General features: G+C 44.6%; 3 protein-coding genes across 7 annotated transcripts; all 3 read right to left on the bottom strand.

Annotated features, from left to right (window-relative positions):
• Positions 1 to 214: 214 nt before the first annotated feature.
• On the bottom strand, positions 215 to 1,648 carry aicda (activation-induced cytidine deaminase). The gene is made up of 4 exons (XM_056380510.1): positions 1,645 to 1,648; positions 1,180 to 1,364; positions 763 to 1,045; positions 215 to 604 (listed from the first exon to the last, which is right to left on the bottom strand). Exons 1-4 carry the CDS (start codon positions 1,646 to 1,648, stop codon positions 477 to 479), a joined length of 600 nt encoding a protein of 199 aa, XP_056236485.1. The 3' UTR covers positions 215 to 476.
• A 3,581-nt stretch (positions 1,649 to 5,229) lies between these two features.
• nat14 (N-acetyltransferase 14 (GCN5-related, putative)) lies at positions 5,230 to 7,459 on the bottom strand. Of its 2 annotated transcripts, none has more exons than XM_056380326.1 (4): positions 7,256 to 7,459; positions 6,595 to 6,764; positions 6,161 to 6,466; positions 5,230 to 6,067 (listed from the first exon to the last, which is right to left on the bottom strand). In XM_056380326.1, the coding sequence occupies exons 2-4, from the start codon at positions 6,673 to 6,675 to the stop codon at positions 5,621 to 5,623; spliced, it is 834 nt and encodes a 277-aa protein (XP_056236301.1). In that variant the 5' UTR covers positions 6,676 to 6,764; positions 7,256 to 7,459; the 3' UTR covers positions 5,230 to 5,620. The 2 variants fall into 2 exon arrangements, with proteins under 2 accessions (XP_056236301.1, XP_056236302.1); XM_056380327.1 differs by lacking the exon at positions 7,256 to 7,459 and adding an exon at positions 7,099 to 7,247.
• Positions 7,460 to 7,626: 167 nt separating this feature from the next.
• znf628 (zinc finger protein 628) lies at positions 7,627 to 15,341 on the bottom strand. Of its 4 annotated transcripts, none has more exons than XM_056380177.1 (9): positions 15,188 to 15,341; positions 14,175 to 14,750; positions 13,412 to 13,484; positions 12,394 to 13,332; positions 12,010 to 12,180; positions 11,575 to 11,908; positions 11,043 to 11,197; positions 10,171 to 10,413; positions 7,627 to 10,031 (listed from the first exon to the last, which is right to left on the bottom strand). In XM_056380177.1, exons 2-9 carry the CDS (start codon positions 14,558 to 14,560, stop codon positions 7,989 to 7,991), a joined length of 4,344 nt encoding a protein of 1,447 aa, XP_056236152.1. In that variant the 5' UTR covers positions 14,561 to 14,750; positions 15,188 to 15,341; the 3' UTR covers positions 7,627 to 7,988. The 4 variants fall into 4 exon arrangements, with proteins under 4 accessions (XP_056236152.1, XP_056236153.1, XP_056236155.1 ...); XM_056380178.1 differs by having other exon boundaries at positions 14,175 to 14,943; positions 15,188 to 15,331; XM_056380180.1 differs by having other exon boundaries at positions 14,175 to 14,594; positions 15,188 to 15,331.
• Positions 15,342 to 15,425: the final 84 nt, after the last annotated feature.

Below are 15,425 nucleotides of genomic sequence, written 5' to 3'. Positions count from 1 at the left end.
TACTGTTTTGCAGTTAGCTGAATAGTTTTTGAATAATCTTGGAAAAGGTTGTATTAGCTAGTTCTTACTGCTCGCAAGCTATCATCACTTCAAGTCCATAACATACATTAACATCAGTTACACAAGACAATATCTCATTGTACATTATTTTATTTCACATTACCATATTGCAACATTGGAAAGCAGCAAAGTTGTAAGTACCTAAAGTTAAAGCCTTGCTGCAACTTGAAAGCTATTTTTTCTCAGTTTTTTTTATTCTCAGTTAAGCAGTTGTAGTGATGGACCAACATGTCTTTACTCTGACATAGTAATAGACTTATGGTAACAGGATGTCACAAGTATTGTTCACAGTCCAAGAAGTTTGAAGGCATCTCTCAAATCCTCTGTTTCAAATGGCTGAGAAAGAAAAAAAGAAAGAAGACATGACATTATTAGATATTGAACATATCTTGGTTGGAGAAAAATATGTGGTATGGTCAATCTTCTACCTGGAGGATGCGGTGAAGTTTTCTGGCAAGACGAACAGAGTTTTGGTGCAGCTCATCCCAGGCTTTGAAGTTGCTCTGCTTACGAGCCACAAAGGTCTGCCAGCAATAAAAGAAGTCTGAGGAGAAAGTTAAAAGTAATCATTGTTGTTGACATCTAGAGAGTGATCATAATAAGGAAAACAACTGCTTTTTAGATGGGATTTGTTTGGCTCAACCTTCCATACGTTTCTGGCTCTAGAGTTATATACACGTTTGCTTTATTTTTCTACCACACCTTTGTAAGTCATGACTGTGATCTGCACGCCAGCTTTTTTCAGCATCCTCAGGCCATCTCTCTCTCGGCTGTCCTCCATGTCACAGAAATAAAGGCGTGAGACAAAGATCCTGAGGCGAAGGTTGGGCATCTGGCTGAGGAACTGGGCCAGTCTGATGGAGCAGTTGGCACAGGGAGACCAGGAGCAGAACCAGGTGATGGAGTAACTGAGCCTCCTCTCTCCAGCAGCTCCATACCCCCACAGACCAGGGCACAAGGCTCCCAAGTAGCGCAGGAACAGCATCTATGGAGAAATAGGTGAATGGAGAAGATAATAAGGATATAATAATCCTATACTTTCTTATGTTATTCATTTGTTATTTTCTGCCTGAACAGGCCCACCTTATATGCTCCCCTATTTTCACCCACATTTCTTACCTCTACATGGCAGCCATTGCGATTGCGGAGGTGTCCAAAGTCAAAGGTCAAGGAGTCTGGGCCAACTCGTCTCTTTACTACAAAGCAGAGGTATGTCTCATGCCGGCCCCTTGCCCAGCGCACATTCTTGTAATGGAAGATAAACTTTTTTCGGGGCAAAAGCACGCTGAGGGAGAAAAGGAGCACTTTTTATTAGTTAGTGACATATGATGCAGGAAGAACAATGGGTATAGTATATCTTACATAAAGAATATTTAAAGATTTTTTTAAAGACCAGATGCATTAACAACATTTAGATTTAACAAAAATCACAAGCATCATAAAAATACCGTCATCATTAGTGGCAGATCATTTCAGTGGTACGCAGCATAGACGTGTCATTTTATGCCAGGAAAGTCTGAGACAAATTCTATTAAGGAACTCATTAAACTACCATTCTAACGTATTACTATTCAGATGACTCACACATTATTTCAAGCTTTAATCCAGTAAGTTAGCACAATAAACGCATGTAAAGCTTGTGGTTAACCAAATGTGAGCGATGGACAGTCAAACAACAGCTAACATTGACTGCTTTCTCTCACTCTCACTTTCAGAACTTTTAGCGAAACCAGGACAGTTGTTAAACACTCATTAATACTGAGACTTAAGTTAATAATACTCAGGAGCATAGTATCATAATTACTCAAACAGATTTTCATTGAAGAATAACTGATATTACTATTAAAGTATAGTAGTATGGTAAGTATTTATAAAAACTTGATAAATTCATATAAAAACATTTCTTTTCCATGAATAGTATACATGTGCTAGCTGTGTAAATATGTGTCAAACAGAAAGACATACACAACATATGATTAAATGTATCAATTTTGCTCACCTGTCTAGCTTTGTAATCATTTTGAAAGACGCGCTTTGCTTTGTCACTCAGCAGGCATGGGTAATAAATGGAGGTATATGAGAAAGAGTGAAAGTGTGCGTGCATGTGTGTGCATGTGTGTGTGTGTGTGTGTGTGTGTGTGTGTGTTTGTGATAGGGGGGTTAAAGGGAGGGAACTGAGAGCATATACGTCTAAACATAAACATCCTGCGTACAACAGAGGCCGCTTCTGGTTGGACAAAAAGATTTTTCAAAGTACGTTTAGGGGGCGTGTTAGAAAAGAAATGGAGAGATTGTATTGTCTTTCTACAAAACAATTAAATCTATAAATAATCACTCTACTGCCAATGTTTTTTAAGGACATAATGGTTTTTTTTTTTAAATACAACATTTGCTCACAGAATGGTTAAAGTGAAAGCATTCTTTTGGTAAGGGCATTCAAGGAATTTTATTGGGAAGACATATTACACAACACAGATTTTACGAAATAATCTGAGTGACCACACATGAAAGGAGTGTTTGACGTGATTTGTAACCTTTGGAGTTTTTCACAGACGTCAGTATACTTTGCCAGCTGGCTGGAACTTTCCAAACACTTAAGACTCACACAGTCACCGGTCCCTCCACTTTTGTTTTCCTACATCATTTAGTAAGAACTTCCAGATACCTTCTCACCTTGATTTTCAGAGGGACTGCCACTGACCCCTCTCGCATTTCACCCTTTCCACCTCTCTAGTCCCCCCCCCCAGGCCCGAAAATTTGGTGGAGTCATAGGCGTTCCCAGACCTTGGAGGCCCTGACACCTACTTTGTCCTCTGATCTGGGTTTTCCCAAACTGTGTCAGGCTGGGAGCAGAACTATAATCGACCTCCTTCACCCTACGTGTCTGCTAGACTGGCCGGCCAGCTGACCGACCACAGTGTGTGGATAAATCTCACTCATAAGCCTTTGAACCATCAGATGCTGTCATCCGCCCTTGCCAAATCAGGATGTGTATTATTTTGCTCTCGTCTTTTCTTTGCTCTGTCTGTTTTAGCTCTGGCTGCTCGCTCAGTGGTACTACATGCAGGCATCCTGCTTTCCCATGACTCCCCTCACCCTCTCATGCACTCTGTGGTTTGGGGAATTCACCGTTTCCCAGGGTGGCTGTTTTTGGAGCTCATCTGCACGTGTATGTGCGCATGTGTGTGTGTGTGTGTTAACCATCTGTAGGAGCATGTCATTAACACAGTCTATATGTTATACATCATCTGGAACAAATTCATCTAATTTATCCTGTGATTGTGTGGTGCCTCAAAATTTAGAGTGATTCATGTGTATGTGTGTCTTTATGCCCAGAGCAACCTCACATCATATTGCATTACTCTGACAGTGCACTAAGCCTAATGTCTCTGCTCATTTGATCTTGTGTGCATGTGTCTTTTCCTGACTTCAAGAGGCTGATCAAATGCCAAACTATATGAAACCACTTCCCACCCAGCTCTCTGGGTTTGACCACAGCTGACCAAGGTCATCTCACAGTCACACATGGACACTCGCGTGCACTACCAACCCTCTTGTGCACTGTCTGTCTGTGTGTGTGTGTGTGTGGTGGAGCAGTTCAGTATGGCCAGACATGGCTGTGCATTTAGCCCATAGTCAGGGGCAGAAACCGGGTGTAGGAAATGCCAAGTCATACTTTCCGAAACCCACCCGCCCACACCCTGCACACGCGCGTACGCACACACACTTAGACAGAGCCATACCGTGCAGACGCACACGACCACAGTCACAAACAGACTTTCTTTCCAGTGTGTGAACTCACATCTGTTTCCTGACAACAATAATAGCTACAGATCGGGCGGGTAGAGGCCCAGCTAACAGGTGTCTGCTTTTTGACAGTCATGAAGAAACAACCTGATGACCAAGAAGTGTCACAAGTAAAAATACAGCTTTTACGAGGTGGAATTGGCCTGACCACACACTTAGTTGCACATGTAACAACACTGTTGGGTTACTGCTCGGCTTTCTCATCAGAGTTAATTAAAGGACAGTGATTTTCCACAACAGCTTGCATGATCAAGAGTTTGCAGAAAAGTATAAGCTTATATCTGTCTTCACATCAGGTGAGATATGCTTCCTTCCCTCACACATTAACATTGTACAAACATCCTGTGGTGTTTATCTGTGGCATGTTGATGCTATACTGACATCGTTTGCGGTTAGCACTAGGGTAGATTCGCAATGCAAACGTAAGGGCTGCTAACCATATTAAGGTTAGCCTCAGAGAGGGGCTGTGTGCATTTCCCCTCTTAGATACATAAACTGCCATTCACCTGCAAACCACATGCACATTCTTGAGTCAGAATAACCTCTGCATATATTTAATGTGCTGTGCTAAAATATGCAATGCAAATGAGTTTTGAAACACTAATATCAAAGTGGATTCAAGTAGGTGACTTTGCAATATGTTAGGGCTGCAACAGTTACTGTCATTTCAAGATGATCTACATTTGTTATTTTTCAGTTAATCTAATATCTATTGAAGTTACCACGGCCCAAAGTGATGCTTTATATTTTGCGTGACAAGTAGCATCAACTTTACAATGATATAAAAAAGTGTGCAAATCCTTAAAAGGTTGTTACCAAAAAATGTTTCATTTTTTTTTAGACAAATTATATAAATGATTAAAAATGATGATACTGTCACTATTTAATTAATTTTCTATCAGCCAATTATTCAACTAACAGTTTCAGCACTAAAGTATTGAGTTAATGAGTGACACATACCACCGTTATCAACATGAATGAATGCAGAATTTGGATTTCTCAGTCGGTGGTGTTCCTGCCAAGTTGTAAAATATAACAAAGGAAACCAAAAACAAAGAGAGCGTGCATGCTGAAGAAAAGGGAGAGTGCACTGTTTTTGCAGACTCATGGACCCACATACTGTAAATGAGGGTGATCAGTCGCAGCCAGGGAGCACAAGCAGATAAAAGCAGATTCATATAAACCACATGCACTTCCTATACAGCAACTGTATGTCCTCCTACACATCTGTATGGCTTCACACACACACACACACACACACACACACACACACACACAGAAATGCGTGCAATCACACACATCCACACACCAATTACTGTGTTGAGTTAAAAAAACAAACAAAAAAAACCCATTTTCTCTGCAGACATTTAACATAAATATTTTTACTTCATTACAAATGATAGAGAACAGCAGGCCATCATGATATAATTTTTGAATTTTTAAATAATAAACAACCATTTGCTTTGGGAAAAAGAAGAGATGGTGCTTTGAATAATAAAAAAGGTAAAAGTATACTTATAACCAAACTCACAGCAAGTAGAACAGCAACATACAGTAAATAAATATTGGCATAAATAACACAAATATTCAATAAATTATTAACTTAACAAGAAATCAAATGTGTTGCAGCAAAGACACTGTCACCCTCTGCAGAGATCCACATTGTGCACTTATGTTATCTCTTCTTTAACTTTAGCCAATCCTGGGCTCACTGCCACTTTATTTTTCACTCCATGAGTCATTCATCACTCAATCACAGGTCTTTGTAAAACACCTTGGTGAGGGGGTGTCCCAGAAAGCCTCTCTCTGGAGTCTCCAGCTTTATCTCTTCATCATCTTCTTCTTCATCAGTCCCCTCCCCCAGCTGCTGATAGCCCAGTTTCTTGAAGAAGACCTCCCCCACCTTGGAGGGGTAGGGGACATGTGCATACACTCTGTGTGCCCCAGTCTCCCTCTCTCTTTGCTCCACACTCTGGACAAGCAGCCGGGCCAGGCCCTCCCTGCGGTACCAGCAGCCTGTCACCACCCTGCAGATCCTCCTGATGCCCGCTCGCGTCTCGCTCTCCCGGAAGATGCAGCCCACGATCTCCCCCTCGCAGTCTGCCACCCATACCTGTCCCGCTGCCTGTTCCCTCTCTGGGGTGATCTTCTCTGTTGACATCTCCTTGTCCTTGTCTTTGGACCCGATTCTGCATCTTGGCTGAAGAAAAGAAATTAAGATTATATCACTGCAATATTTGGTCACTAAAATTGCAAAAAAAATGAAGAATTTCCAGCAAACCAGCAGACTCACCTTTTTTGTCAGTGGTGTCTTGCCACTAATCCTACAATAGGGATTCTGCAGGGTCTCAGCCTGTGTCCCCCGGTAGCTGCTGCCCACATAGTCCCAGTAGGGGCGGCTGCTGCCTAGAACCCCCGTGGACCGCGGCATGGTGATCTTGAGAAAGATTATTAGCAGGAAGACAGGAATGGCGAGGGCAAGGATAAAGGAGTGGACAAGGCAGCGCAGGATTGAGGAGAAAACAGCCAAGATGAAGAGGCAGAGCGGACGAGTGAGGATGTGGAGGATGAGACGGTTTTCTGTGCCCTCGCAGCCCTCCTGGAATGAAATCGATGCAAGTTAAAAATAAAATCAAGCACAAGTCTCAGAAGGACAGGAGTACAGTTCCACATTAACCCAGATGAAAGAAGCCTGTCCAAAACTTTATCTGAGTATGTCGTACAAACCTTGATGAGGGCTTTGATCATCTCTATGTCCTCCTCTTTCATCCTCCTCATCACCACTTGATCCAGCTCCAGCCTCACCATGTTTAGGCTTTATGCTCAAACAGCAGGCCTACTGTTTCAACACACAGTATGTTGCAAACTCCAACATCCACACTGTGTGCACAGGGAACCTAGAAAAACACATTTAAAGAAGGGCACATGGACAGGAGGATGTTTCTATATTGTCAAGACAGGGGACAGTGAAAAGTAGCTTTGGGCTGTTTGATACCAAATCACGCAGATCAGTGATACTGTTCGACTTCTTGTGTTATATGACACGCGTGTTGTAGTTGAAATGGATCAATGCATCTCCCAACATTCATATTATGCAATCCACTAGACTTCGCAATCAGCGATCCAGTAGTTGCAATGAAACATCACGCCCACGCTAGCTCCAAACAACAAAGACAGATGGGGATTATGGAGGATTTGTAGCATGCATGCACCCTGCTGTACCATACACACCATTCTAGCTGTCATCTTCACGTTAAACCGTGATCATCAAGGGTAAAGTCGAAAGCGAAAAGACCTTGTTGAAGCCTTATATGGTTACTACTTGGGGCTGCGGTCTCCTGACACACGCAGACCCCTTGCTTCTGCTCTAAAACACGGTCCCGCTTACCTTCTGCACAACGCCGCTCAAATTCAGCGGAGAGATGGGAAATACACGCGGTGTGTGTCTCTGTTTGTTGTCGTGCCGCTTTGGCACTTTCACTGAATGACCACAAAGTCGTTTCTTGCTTTAAAAAAAGAAGGAATTCTGAGTACAGACGTACTCTGCTTTGCGTCCTCTTACAGGTTTTCAATGCTACGACCTACGCCATGTGCGTACGTACAATCCGCGCTGCGTAAACTCTACGTGAATGACAAAACCAATTTAACAAACGAACACGGGGCTCCAACTGCGGCGAGCTTGCTATGCTTAAATTTTTTAAACGGGGGAAAAAAAATTTAACTGAGACTAAAATAAAATAAAAACACACGAAAAATTGATAACAAGTGAACCAAAACAGATTTATTAATAATTACTACAATTTATTATTACCATTGTGAAGAAAGTAGGCCATTTACAACATTTATTCACAAACTTATTTACTTAATAAACAAACTGCCAATGACAGTATCATTTAAACTAATATATTTAGGAATATTCTGAGGTCCATGTACAGCCTATTTGAATGTATAACATTTCTAGTATGTGGCACCATGGCATTACAACACAGTACTCATCTAACTGCATGTTCCTTTTCAGTTCCAGGAGAACTCAAACTGACTTAAGTGCAAACACACTTAGCTCACAAACTGTGAGGCATTCATTCACACACACTTTTTTCCCTCTAACATGCACACTGGTTTTAGTTAGAGAACTGCATGTCTTTAGAGTTAGATATAGGTCCATTTCTTATTGTGTCCTCAGTGGGTGTCTGTACCTCTGTATTGGCTGCAGAGTTGTGTTCCTTTACAGACTTTTCATTCGCCTCTGCAGTTGTACTCTCATATTTTACCTCACTATTTTGTGAGATCTCCCCTTCTCCTCCTCTCTCCATTCTCCCTTCCCTCAAGCTACTGGTGCTAACCTCAATTATGACAATTTCCTCTCCGCTTTCTAGCTGAAATATACTTCCCCCACCCTCAGTAACCCTACCACTTGCAGCATTGCAACCTGTCCCTTCTTCTCCCATCATTCCCCCTTCACCTTCTATCAGGGCGATCATCTGCATACCCTCCTCAGTTTCCTGCTCCATTTTGGTCTCACCCCCCAGCTCAAACACCACCTCCTGCCCATCAAGGGGCACCAAACCTTGGGTTGAGGTGCAGGAAAGCTGCAGGCTGTTGTCTTGCCCTTGGCTGAAGGTGGCACTGGATGGACTGCTGTCCTGTGCCTCCGTATGGAAATGGAGGACGTAAGATTCCCCCTGGCTGCTCTCCTCTCCTGCATGTCTCTCACCCTTCTCTCCACCCCAGTTGTGCAGAAGTGACATCATCCCTCCCTTATCCCCCCCTTTTTCTCCTTCACCTTGCCCATCTGTCTTGAACTGAAGTACAAGTGACTTTCCCTCCCCACCCATTCCCCCATCAACCGCCTCTGCTGATGCATCCCCTTCAAACTGTAACACATATGACTCCCCACCCTCCTCAATATTCATCCCCTCCTTTGTCTGTTCTTCATTATCAAAACACAACACAAACTGTTTCCCTGTCATGGTGTCCCCTGTTCTCATTTGTTCAACAGTGTTCTGAGTTTTCCTGCCCGGATTAGCAGGGATAGGACTTGAAACTGAAGCTGTGGCTACTGTGGTGGCTGGTGTAACCATGGTAACAGTTGATGTGGGTCCTGAGCTGTCCACTGTGGGGACTACAGAGGTGGAAGATGAAAATATTGGGACAGTAGTGCAAGATGTTGACAAGGAACGGTGGGAAACAGTCGATACAGATGATGGCGATGACTCTGTGGTAGTGTCAGCTGCAGCAATAGTCTGTGTGACACTTAGGGTCACATTACAATTTGTTACGGACAAAGCTCCACCTGCAGTCTGACTGACAGGAGCTGTTGCAGACTTCTGAAGAACAGCTTTTGGTTTGCGGCCCCGCCTGCCCCGTGCTGTCCGTGTGCTTTTCCCTAATATGGGCTTAGTCAGTAGGGAGTTAGCTGACAGGGTATGCGTTGGTGTGGCAACAGGAGTGTTTGCATTGTTATTGTTGTTGGTGATTATGATCCTGGTCTGCTGTTGTTGCTGTGATAGAGTTGAAAACTGGGGTATCTGAGTCTGTGTTTGGTTTAGGACGGGCTGGAGTGCTTGGATAGTCTGGAGTACAGGCAGAGTCTGTGGCTCCAGAGCTGGTGGAGGGTTGTTTGTTGTGGGAACAAGAATCAAGCTGGACTGGCTGCCGTTGTTGGAGGGGCACTGCAGGAGGAAGAAGTTTTGGGGCTGGGACGGAGGTGGTGGAGGAGGAGGAGGAGGGGTAGGTGTAGGGGATGACAGAGGAATGAGCTGCAGGCCGCTGGCTGTCTGAATCATAAAGTAGTTCTGGGAGGTGTTGGGGGGAATATTAAGTGCTGGCTGGGACACAATCAGGCTGCCACTGTTTCCTGAGGCTTCCAGGGTGATGGGGTTGAGCAAGGTTGTGGTGGTTGTTACTCCTCCAACACTGGCTTTCACAGCCACACCGTCTTTACCTCCACCACCAGGGCAGGGCAGAGGAACACCGCTGCCATGGGTACGGATGTGCCTCTGCAAGTAGGAGTGCATAACAAACTCCTTAGAGCAGTACGGGCATTTGAAGTCCTTGCGTGAGGAGTGTGTACGAAGGTGGAGCTGAAGGTTGGAGGAGTGTGTAAAGCTTTTATTGCAGTGTGTGCACTGAAAGGGTCTCTCACCAGAATGGGTGCGTTCATGCTGCTCTCAGAGGAAAAAAAACAACAAGAGAAGAGGGAAGAGAAATGGAGAAAACTGTTAATAAGATAGAAAATGATTCAATCCAAAAGGCTCAGAATTTATGCGAGTTCACAGCTGAATCTTTACAGGCTGCACTGACCTGTTTAAGGTTTGATGTCTGGGAGAAAGACTTGGAGCAGATGGAGCAGGTATGAGGCCGCAGCCCAGAGTGCATCTGACTGTGTCGACGCAGACAGCTGGTGTTTTTGAAGGACTTGCCACACTCCTTACACACATATGGCCTCTCACCTGTGTGCTGCCGCAAATGGTACTGGTAGTGAGAGCTCCATTTGAAAGTGAGAGGGCAGTGGGGGCACTGGAACGCCCGTACACCTGTGTGTACCTGGGTAAAGTGTAATAGTAAAAGAAAAGAAAAAAAAGAACTTGATTACTTATTATTTTTTGGCATTATGTTTCAAGTTTGTAGCAAAAGCAGTAGCCAATATATATATATATATATATATATATATATATATATATATATATTTATTTTATTATATACTAAGTTATAATTACACTATCAACTATACTTACAGCACATAACCTAGACATCTCGGCTGCACTTTGTGGTGTGGTTGCTGTGACTGTTGTTAATACAAATGATTTTGGGTGTGTGTTGTAATGAGTACAATCCATAAAGAATGCTTTGAAACCGAATAACTCATGAAGTTACATGAAGAATACACGAAGAATGCTAAAGAAAGGACTGTTACAGCTCAAGCATTGTGTGATAATAACTACGTAACCACAAGAGTGCTGTAACTGCAGTGTGTTATTGCAGAGGAAGGAGTTTTTATTGCCGTTTGGATTTGTCTGTTGTAGACTGCATTCATCTGCAGGGGTGTGTACTATACTGGAGAGCCACAACCCCTGTAAATTTGAGGAATGTGGAGTTCCACAATGAAATAAATCATGAAATTCAGCTCCCAAATCATGGATCTCGGAAACTTGCAGCAGGAGAGTGAGCCTTACCCTCTGATGGATTGAAAGCAACGACGACCTTTTAAAACTCTTTCCACACTCAGTGCAGCGGTAGGGCCTTTCCCCAGTGTGATCCCTCATGTGGTACTTTAGCCCCGATGAACCTTTGAAGGCTTTTCCACACTCGGAGCAGCGGTATGGCCTCTCTGCATGACAGTGTGTGAAACAGTGTCACATTTGTGTAAACATTTTTAATTAAAATTTCCATTTTAATACCGTAAAGACGGAATAAAATGTGGGTTTTCTAGCAACCACTGTAATTATCACAGTGAAAAGCAACAACTTAACTCATCTTGAGGACAAAGAAAGATCAAGTTCCCTGCTTGCTGTTCATGTCTTATGAGACCCACTTTGAATCTGAATGCAGCATGGCTAGCTTTGCAATCACAGACCTGCCAGTGCAGGTGGAAAGTAAATACCATAACACATGAGCCTACTGCCTTGGTTTCCAAATTTCCATGTGTATGGTCAAATATTAAAATATGAAAGTTTTGCACCTGTTCTGATATGAAAATGCCTTTACCTCCAGCAGGAGTGCTCTTGCTGGCTCCTGTCTTTTTGAGGGCTTTGGTCGGTTTGGCTGGCTGCTCCTCTTGCTCCTCTCCGACGGTAATGATGTTGACATGGATCTCCCTCTGGCCTTCCTGCTGCTTGTCAGCCTGGCTGGGAGAGGAGGGCAAGGGGAGCGACAGAGAGAGGGACGGAGGGCACACTATCTCAGCCTCTGCCTCAGCCAGGAGACGCTGCTCAGGGGTGTGGGAGTGCTGGTGGGTGAGGAGTGAGGAGAGAAGGGGAAAGGAGCGGTCGCAGGCGGAGCAGCTGAACTGGGAGCGGGACTGTGATGAAAGAGAGTGCATCTGGACAAACAAAAGGGGGGCACAGGAGATAAAGGTTATTTTAAGATGGATAATCTGTATAAGAGTGTAAGTAGTAGAGCAATTACAACAGGCATTCTCACCAGTGACATGTGTCTATTGAGGCCTCCACTGGTCTTGAAGGTCTTATTGCAGTAGCCACATGACAGCCCTGCCCATGTGGTTCTGGCCTCTGGCTGAACGGTCTCAGAGCTCTGAGTCACCTCGGTGAAGCTCTGCAGCAGGTCAAACTGGGCCTGGGTGGTGCCCACATTCTGAGGACAAACCAAAGGAAGTAATACATATCAAAAAAACATAACTTCAATTTGAACTCGTTAACTTCATAGCGTGGGATTTTTCCTAGATTAATTACATTTATATTACATAGACTGATGTGTCTACTGTTATTCTTTTCCATCCCACATCACAAATGTGGAAGGGTTTTATTTTTCTCTTCTTGCGTTTATCCGTTTGATCCCATCACTTACTGCATTGTTGCTATCTGCTCCCTCCGTCAGTCCAAGGAGAACCTCTGTCGTGTGTCCATTTTCAGCCACTGTGGTGGTCTCCACCACCTCCTCAAAGTCAGCCAGCAGGTGTCCAGCTCCAACGAGCCCATCCCCAACCTCCATCCCTGCCCCAGGCCCCGCCTCCCCACTGGCCCCGTGCCCCTCTGGAGCCATGTGGATGGCCTGGTGCTCCTCCAGCTCTGTTTGCGTGCCAAAGGTATGGCTGCAGCTGCCACAGCTGTAAAGCAGCACACTGGCCCCAGTGTCAGTGCTCAGGTGAACCTCTGTCCCGATAGCCCTAGATGCACACACATCCTCCCCGGACGGGGTGAGAGTGAGCTGGGGGAGAAGGCTCGGATTCTGGCCAGATGAGGTGGTTGACAGGAACACTTCTTCCATCCCCACCCCCACTCCATCAGTTCCTTCCTGGCTCACAAACCCCACCATGTCCGTCAACATGGATGATGTCACTTCCTCTGCCCCTACCACCACCTCCACTACCTCATTCCCCTTCCTTCCGTCCTCTCCCCTCTTCCCCTCCTTCCCTCCTGTGTTGAGGTTGGAGTGAGAGTTCTTGTGCAGAGCCAGGTTTGATGAATGTGTGAAGCTGCGTCCACACTCACCACAGATGTATGGCCTCTCGCCTGTATGTATCCTCATGTGCTGCCTAAGGTTGGTGGACTGAGTGAAGGACTTATTACAAACCGAGCAGGTGTAAGGCTTGAGACCAAGATGGACATTCTTGTGTCGCCGCAGACTGCTTGAGTTCTTGAAGGCCTTGGGGCAAGTGTCACAGGGGTATGGGCATTCTCCAGTGTGCTGGCGCAGGTGATACTGGTAGTGAGAACTCCATTTAAAGGTCAGGGGGCAATAGGGGCACAAGAAGGTTCGCACTCCAGTGTGAACACTCTGATGGACCTGGAGATAGACAGACAGAGATGTAAAACCTGTCTCATAACTCAGCATGACTTCTCCTTGTTTCTAAATCTGATCTCACCTGGAGCAGAGAGGAGCGCTTGAAGGCTTTGCCACAGTCCTGACATTTGTAAGGCTTCTCCCCTGAGTGAGACCTACAAAAAAACACAACTATTTAGGAGGACAGCACAATTAATAATGTAGAGTCATTAAAGCTGTGACACGTAATTAGTATAGAAATACATGGCAATACTTTCTCTTTTATACACTGGCAGTCAAGTACCTGCATTAATTAAAAGGCATGAATCATGGATTTCGAATAGTAATCTGCTACTTTAGGTTTCCTCTTATCATGAATTTGGACTGAACACAGAATGAGTAAGGAAGAGGTGGATCCAGTCTTTGGTTCAGATTTTCTTTTGAAAGTATAATGTTCTCTGAAATCTCCAAGCCGGCTCTGGTGGACTCACACAGCACCTTGTTCAAATCTGATCTTCAAAATTGCCTGATAGGCCAATAGAAATGCTGATGTGCTGTGTTTGGAAATGGACAAGTCATTATTCTATTTATGTGCAATCACCTTGTTTTGTCAAATATTGCACTGCCAGACTACAAACTGCAGCATCGCTCTAATACACTATTAACAGTTTATGATCACCCTTCTAAATATTTATTCACTGACCTAATTGGCCTGTGGCACAGACTGTATGTACATGTTAATGTGTGTTAAAACGCTCTGACTGTAAGCACCACTGGTACTCATTGCTACATTTCAGATGTCTATTAACATGATCAGATCAGACAAAAATACTCTAATAGTGCGTTACTGTTTTGTTAAGGTATACCGTTGGTGGTACAGCAGAGCAGAGGAGCCCTTGAAGGCCTTGGGGCAGAGGTTGCAACGGTAGGGTCTCTCATTGTTGTGGCTCCGCTGGTGGTGAGTCAACCTGGACGACCACCTGAAGCTCTTGCCACAGTCCAGACACTGAAAGGGATGGTCCGTCTGCTTGGGCTGCTGGGCTGGGCCTGACACAGACGACGTCACCATGTCCAGAACCACTTCCTCTCCACCTTCTACTACCCCCTTGTCTCCCTCCACCAGCTCCCCTCTCTCCCTGTCGTCCTCCCCATCCTCTCTTGAGCCCAGCAGAGATGGGAACGGAGAGAGCGAGGCAGTGGACTGAGGTGGTAAGAGTTCAGCTTGGACCACCAAGGCCACTGAATTAGCCATTACCAGGGCAAGCTGGTGGCAGATGAGGGTATTCCTAAGAAACAGGTGTGGATCAGTTCTAGTGCAGTATCATGGTTTTTTCTTTCACTTTTCCTTCATTCATGTTTTCTTCTCTGTGTTTGGTAAATTCCTTCCCTGTCAGCCACTGGAAACACCAGCTGTCATTCCAAGTAGACAGCTCAGGACAGCTCTGACATAAAGTGAAATGGAAATAAATACAGCATTATAACATGGTAACTCCTGCTAAGAATGTCCCCTTTAAATTCCTCCCCCTGCCTCCCCCCACACACACACTCTCCTGTCTATGAAGCTAGTCCCCCCTGCCTCCTGTCCTTCCTCTGGCCGTCAGTCCCTTTCTGTCAGTCCCCGCAGTGCGGTGCCTACTGGAAATACACACACAGAGGCTACAGCTAAGTTACACATTAAGGTGCTTTATAAGTGTGTTATGGTGTATCCGGTCAGATGTGCAAGCCAAGAAGCAACAACCACAAATATCAGTTTTAACAGTATAAACAAAAACAGTTACTGGCCTGCATTTAAAGCTAATCTAGCCCTCGTCAATGCGGAATAGCCTCGTTAAATTGTTCGATACGGACGTGCATGAACGCAGACTGAAGCAGTACTCACCGCGCATCTTTAACTCATCTTAAAGCTATATTGTTGATATTATGAAAATGAAGTGGGTACCGCAGTGCTAATCCACACAACCTTAACAATAAACACAGCACAAACTAACAGCAGTTCTCCGCCCGATGCCGCCTCCTAAGAACAGCGACGGCGATTGGCTGTTTGCTACAATAGATGCGATACTACCATTGGTCCGGAGCTTCAACGGACAGATTGACGTTTTTAAAATTCATTTTAA

This window comes from Seriola aureovittata, chromosome 7 (genome assembly GCF_021018895.1).
Source record: "Seriola aureovittata isolate HTS-2021-v1 ecotype China chromosome 7, ASM2101889v1, whole genome shotgun sequence".
Classification (NCBI taxonomy): domain Eukaryota; kingdom Metazoa; phylum Chordata; class Actinopteri; order Carangiformes; family Carangidae; genus Seriola; species Seriola aureovittata.
This window is presented reverse-complemented; position numbering and strand designations above follow the sequence as displayed.

Excerpts from the sequence above, each read along its gene's own strand:
- aicda (XM_056380510.1), bottom strand. Across the intron at positions 1,046-1,179 it reads GCAATGGCTGCCATGTAGAG|ATGCTGTTCCTGCGCTACTT; the intron begins GTAAGAAATGTG and ends ATTTCTCCATAG. Across the intron at positions 605-762 it reads CACAGTCATGACTTACAAAG|ACTTCTTTTATTGCTGGCAG; the intron begins GTGTGGTAGAAA and ends CTTTCTCCTCAG.
- nat14 (XM_056380326.1), bottom strand. The coding sequence starts at position 6,675 with ATGGTGAGGCTGGAGCTGGATCAAGTGGTGATGAGGAGGATGAAAGAG. Across the intron at positions 6,467-6,594 it reads TGATCAAAGCCCTCATCAAG|GAGGGCTGCGAGGGCACAGA; the intron begins GTTTGTACGACA and ends ATTTCATTCCAG. Across the intron at positions 6,068-6,160 it reads AGACACCACTGACAAAAAAG|CCAAGATGCAGAATCGGGTC; the intron begins GTGAGTCTGCTG and ends TCTTTTCTTCAG.
- znf628 (XM_056380177.1), bottom strand. The coding sequence starts at position 14,560 with ATGGCTAATTCAGTGGCCTTGGTGGTCCAAGCTGAACTCTTACCACCT. Across the intron at positions 12,181-12,393 it reads GAGCAGATAGCAACAATGCA|AATGTGGGCACCACCCAGGC; the intron begins GTAAGTGATGGG and ends GTTTGTCCTCAG. Across the intron at positions 10,414-11,042 it reads TGCTTTCAATCCATCAGAGG|GTACACACAGGTGTACGGGC; the intron begins GTAAGGCTCACT and ends CACTTTACCCAG.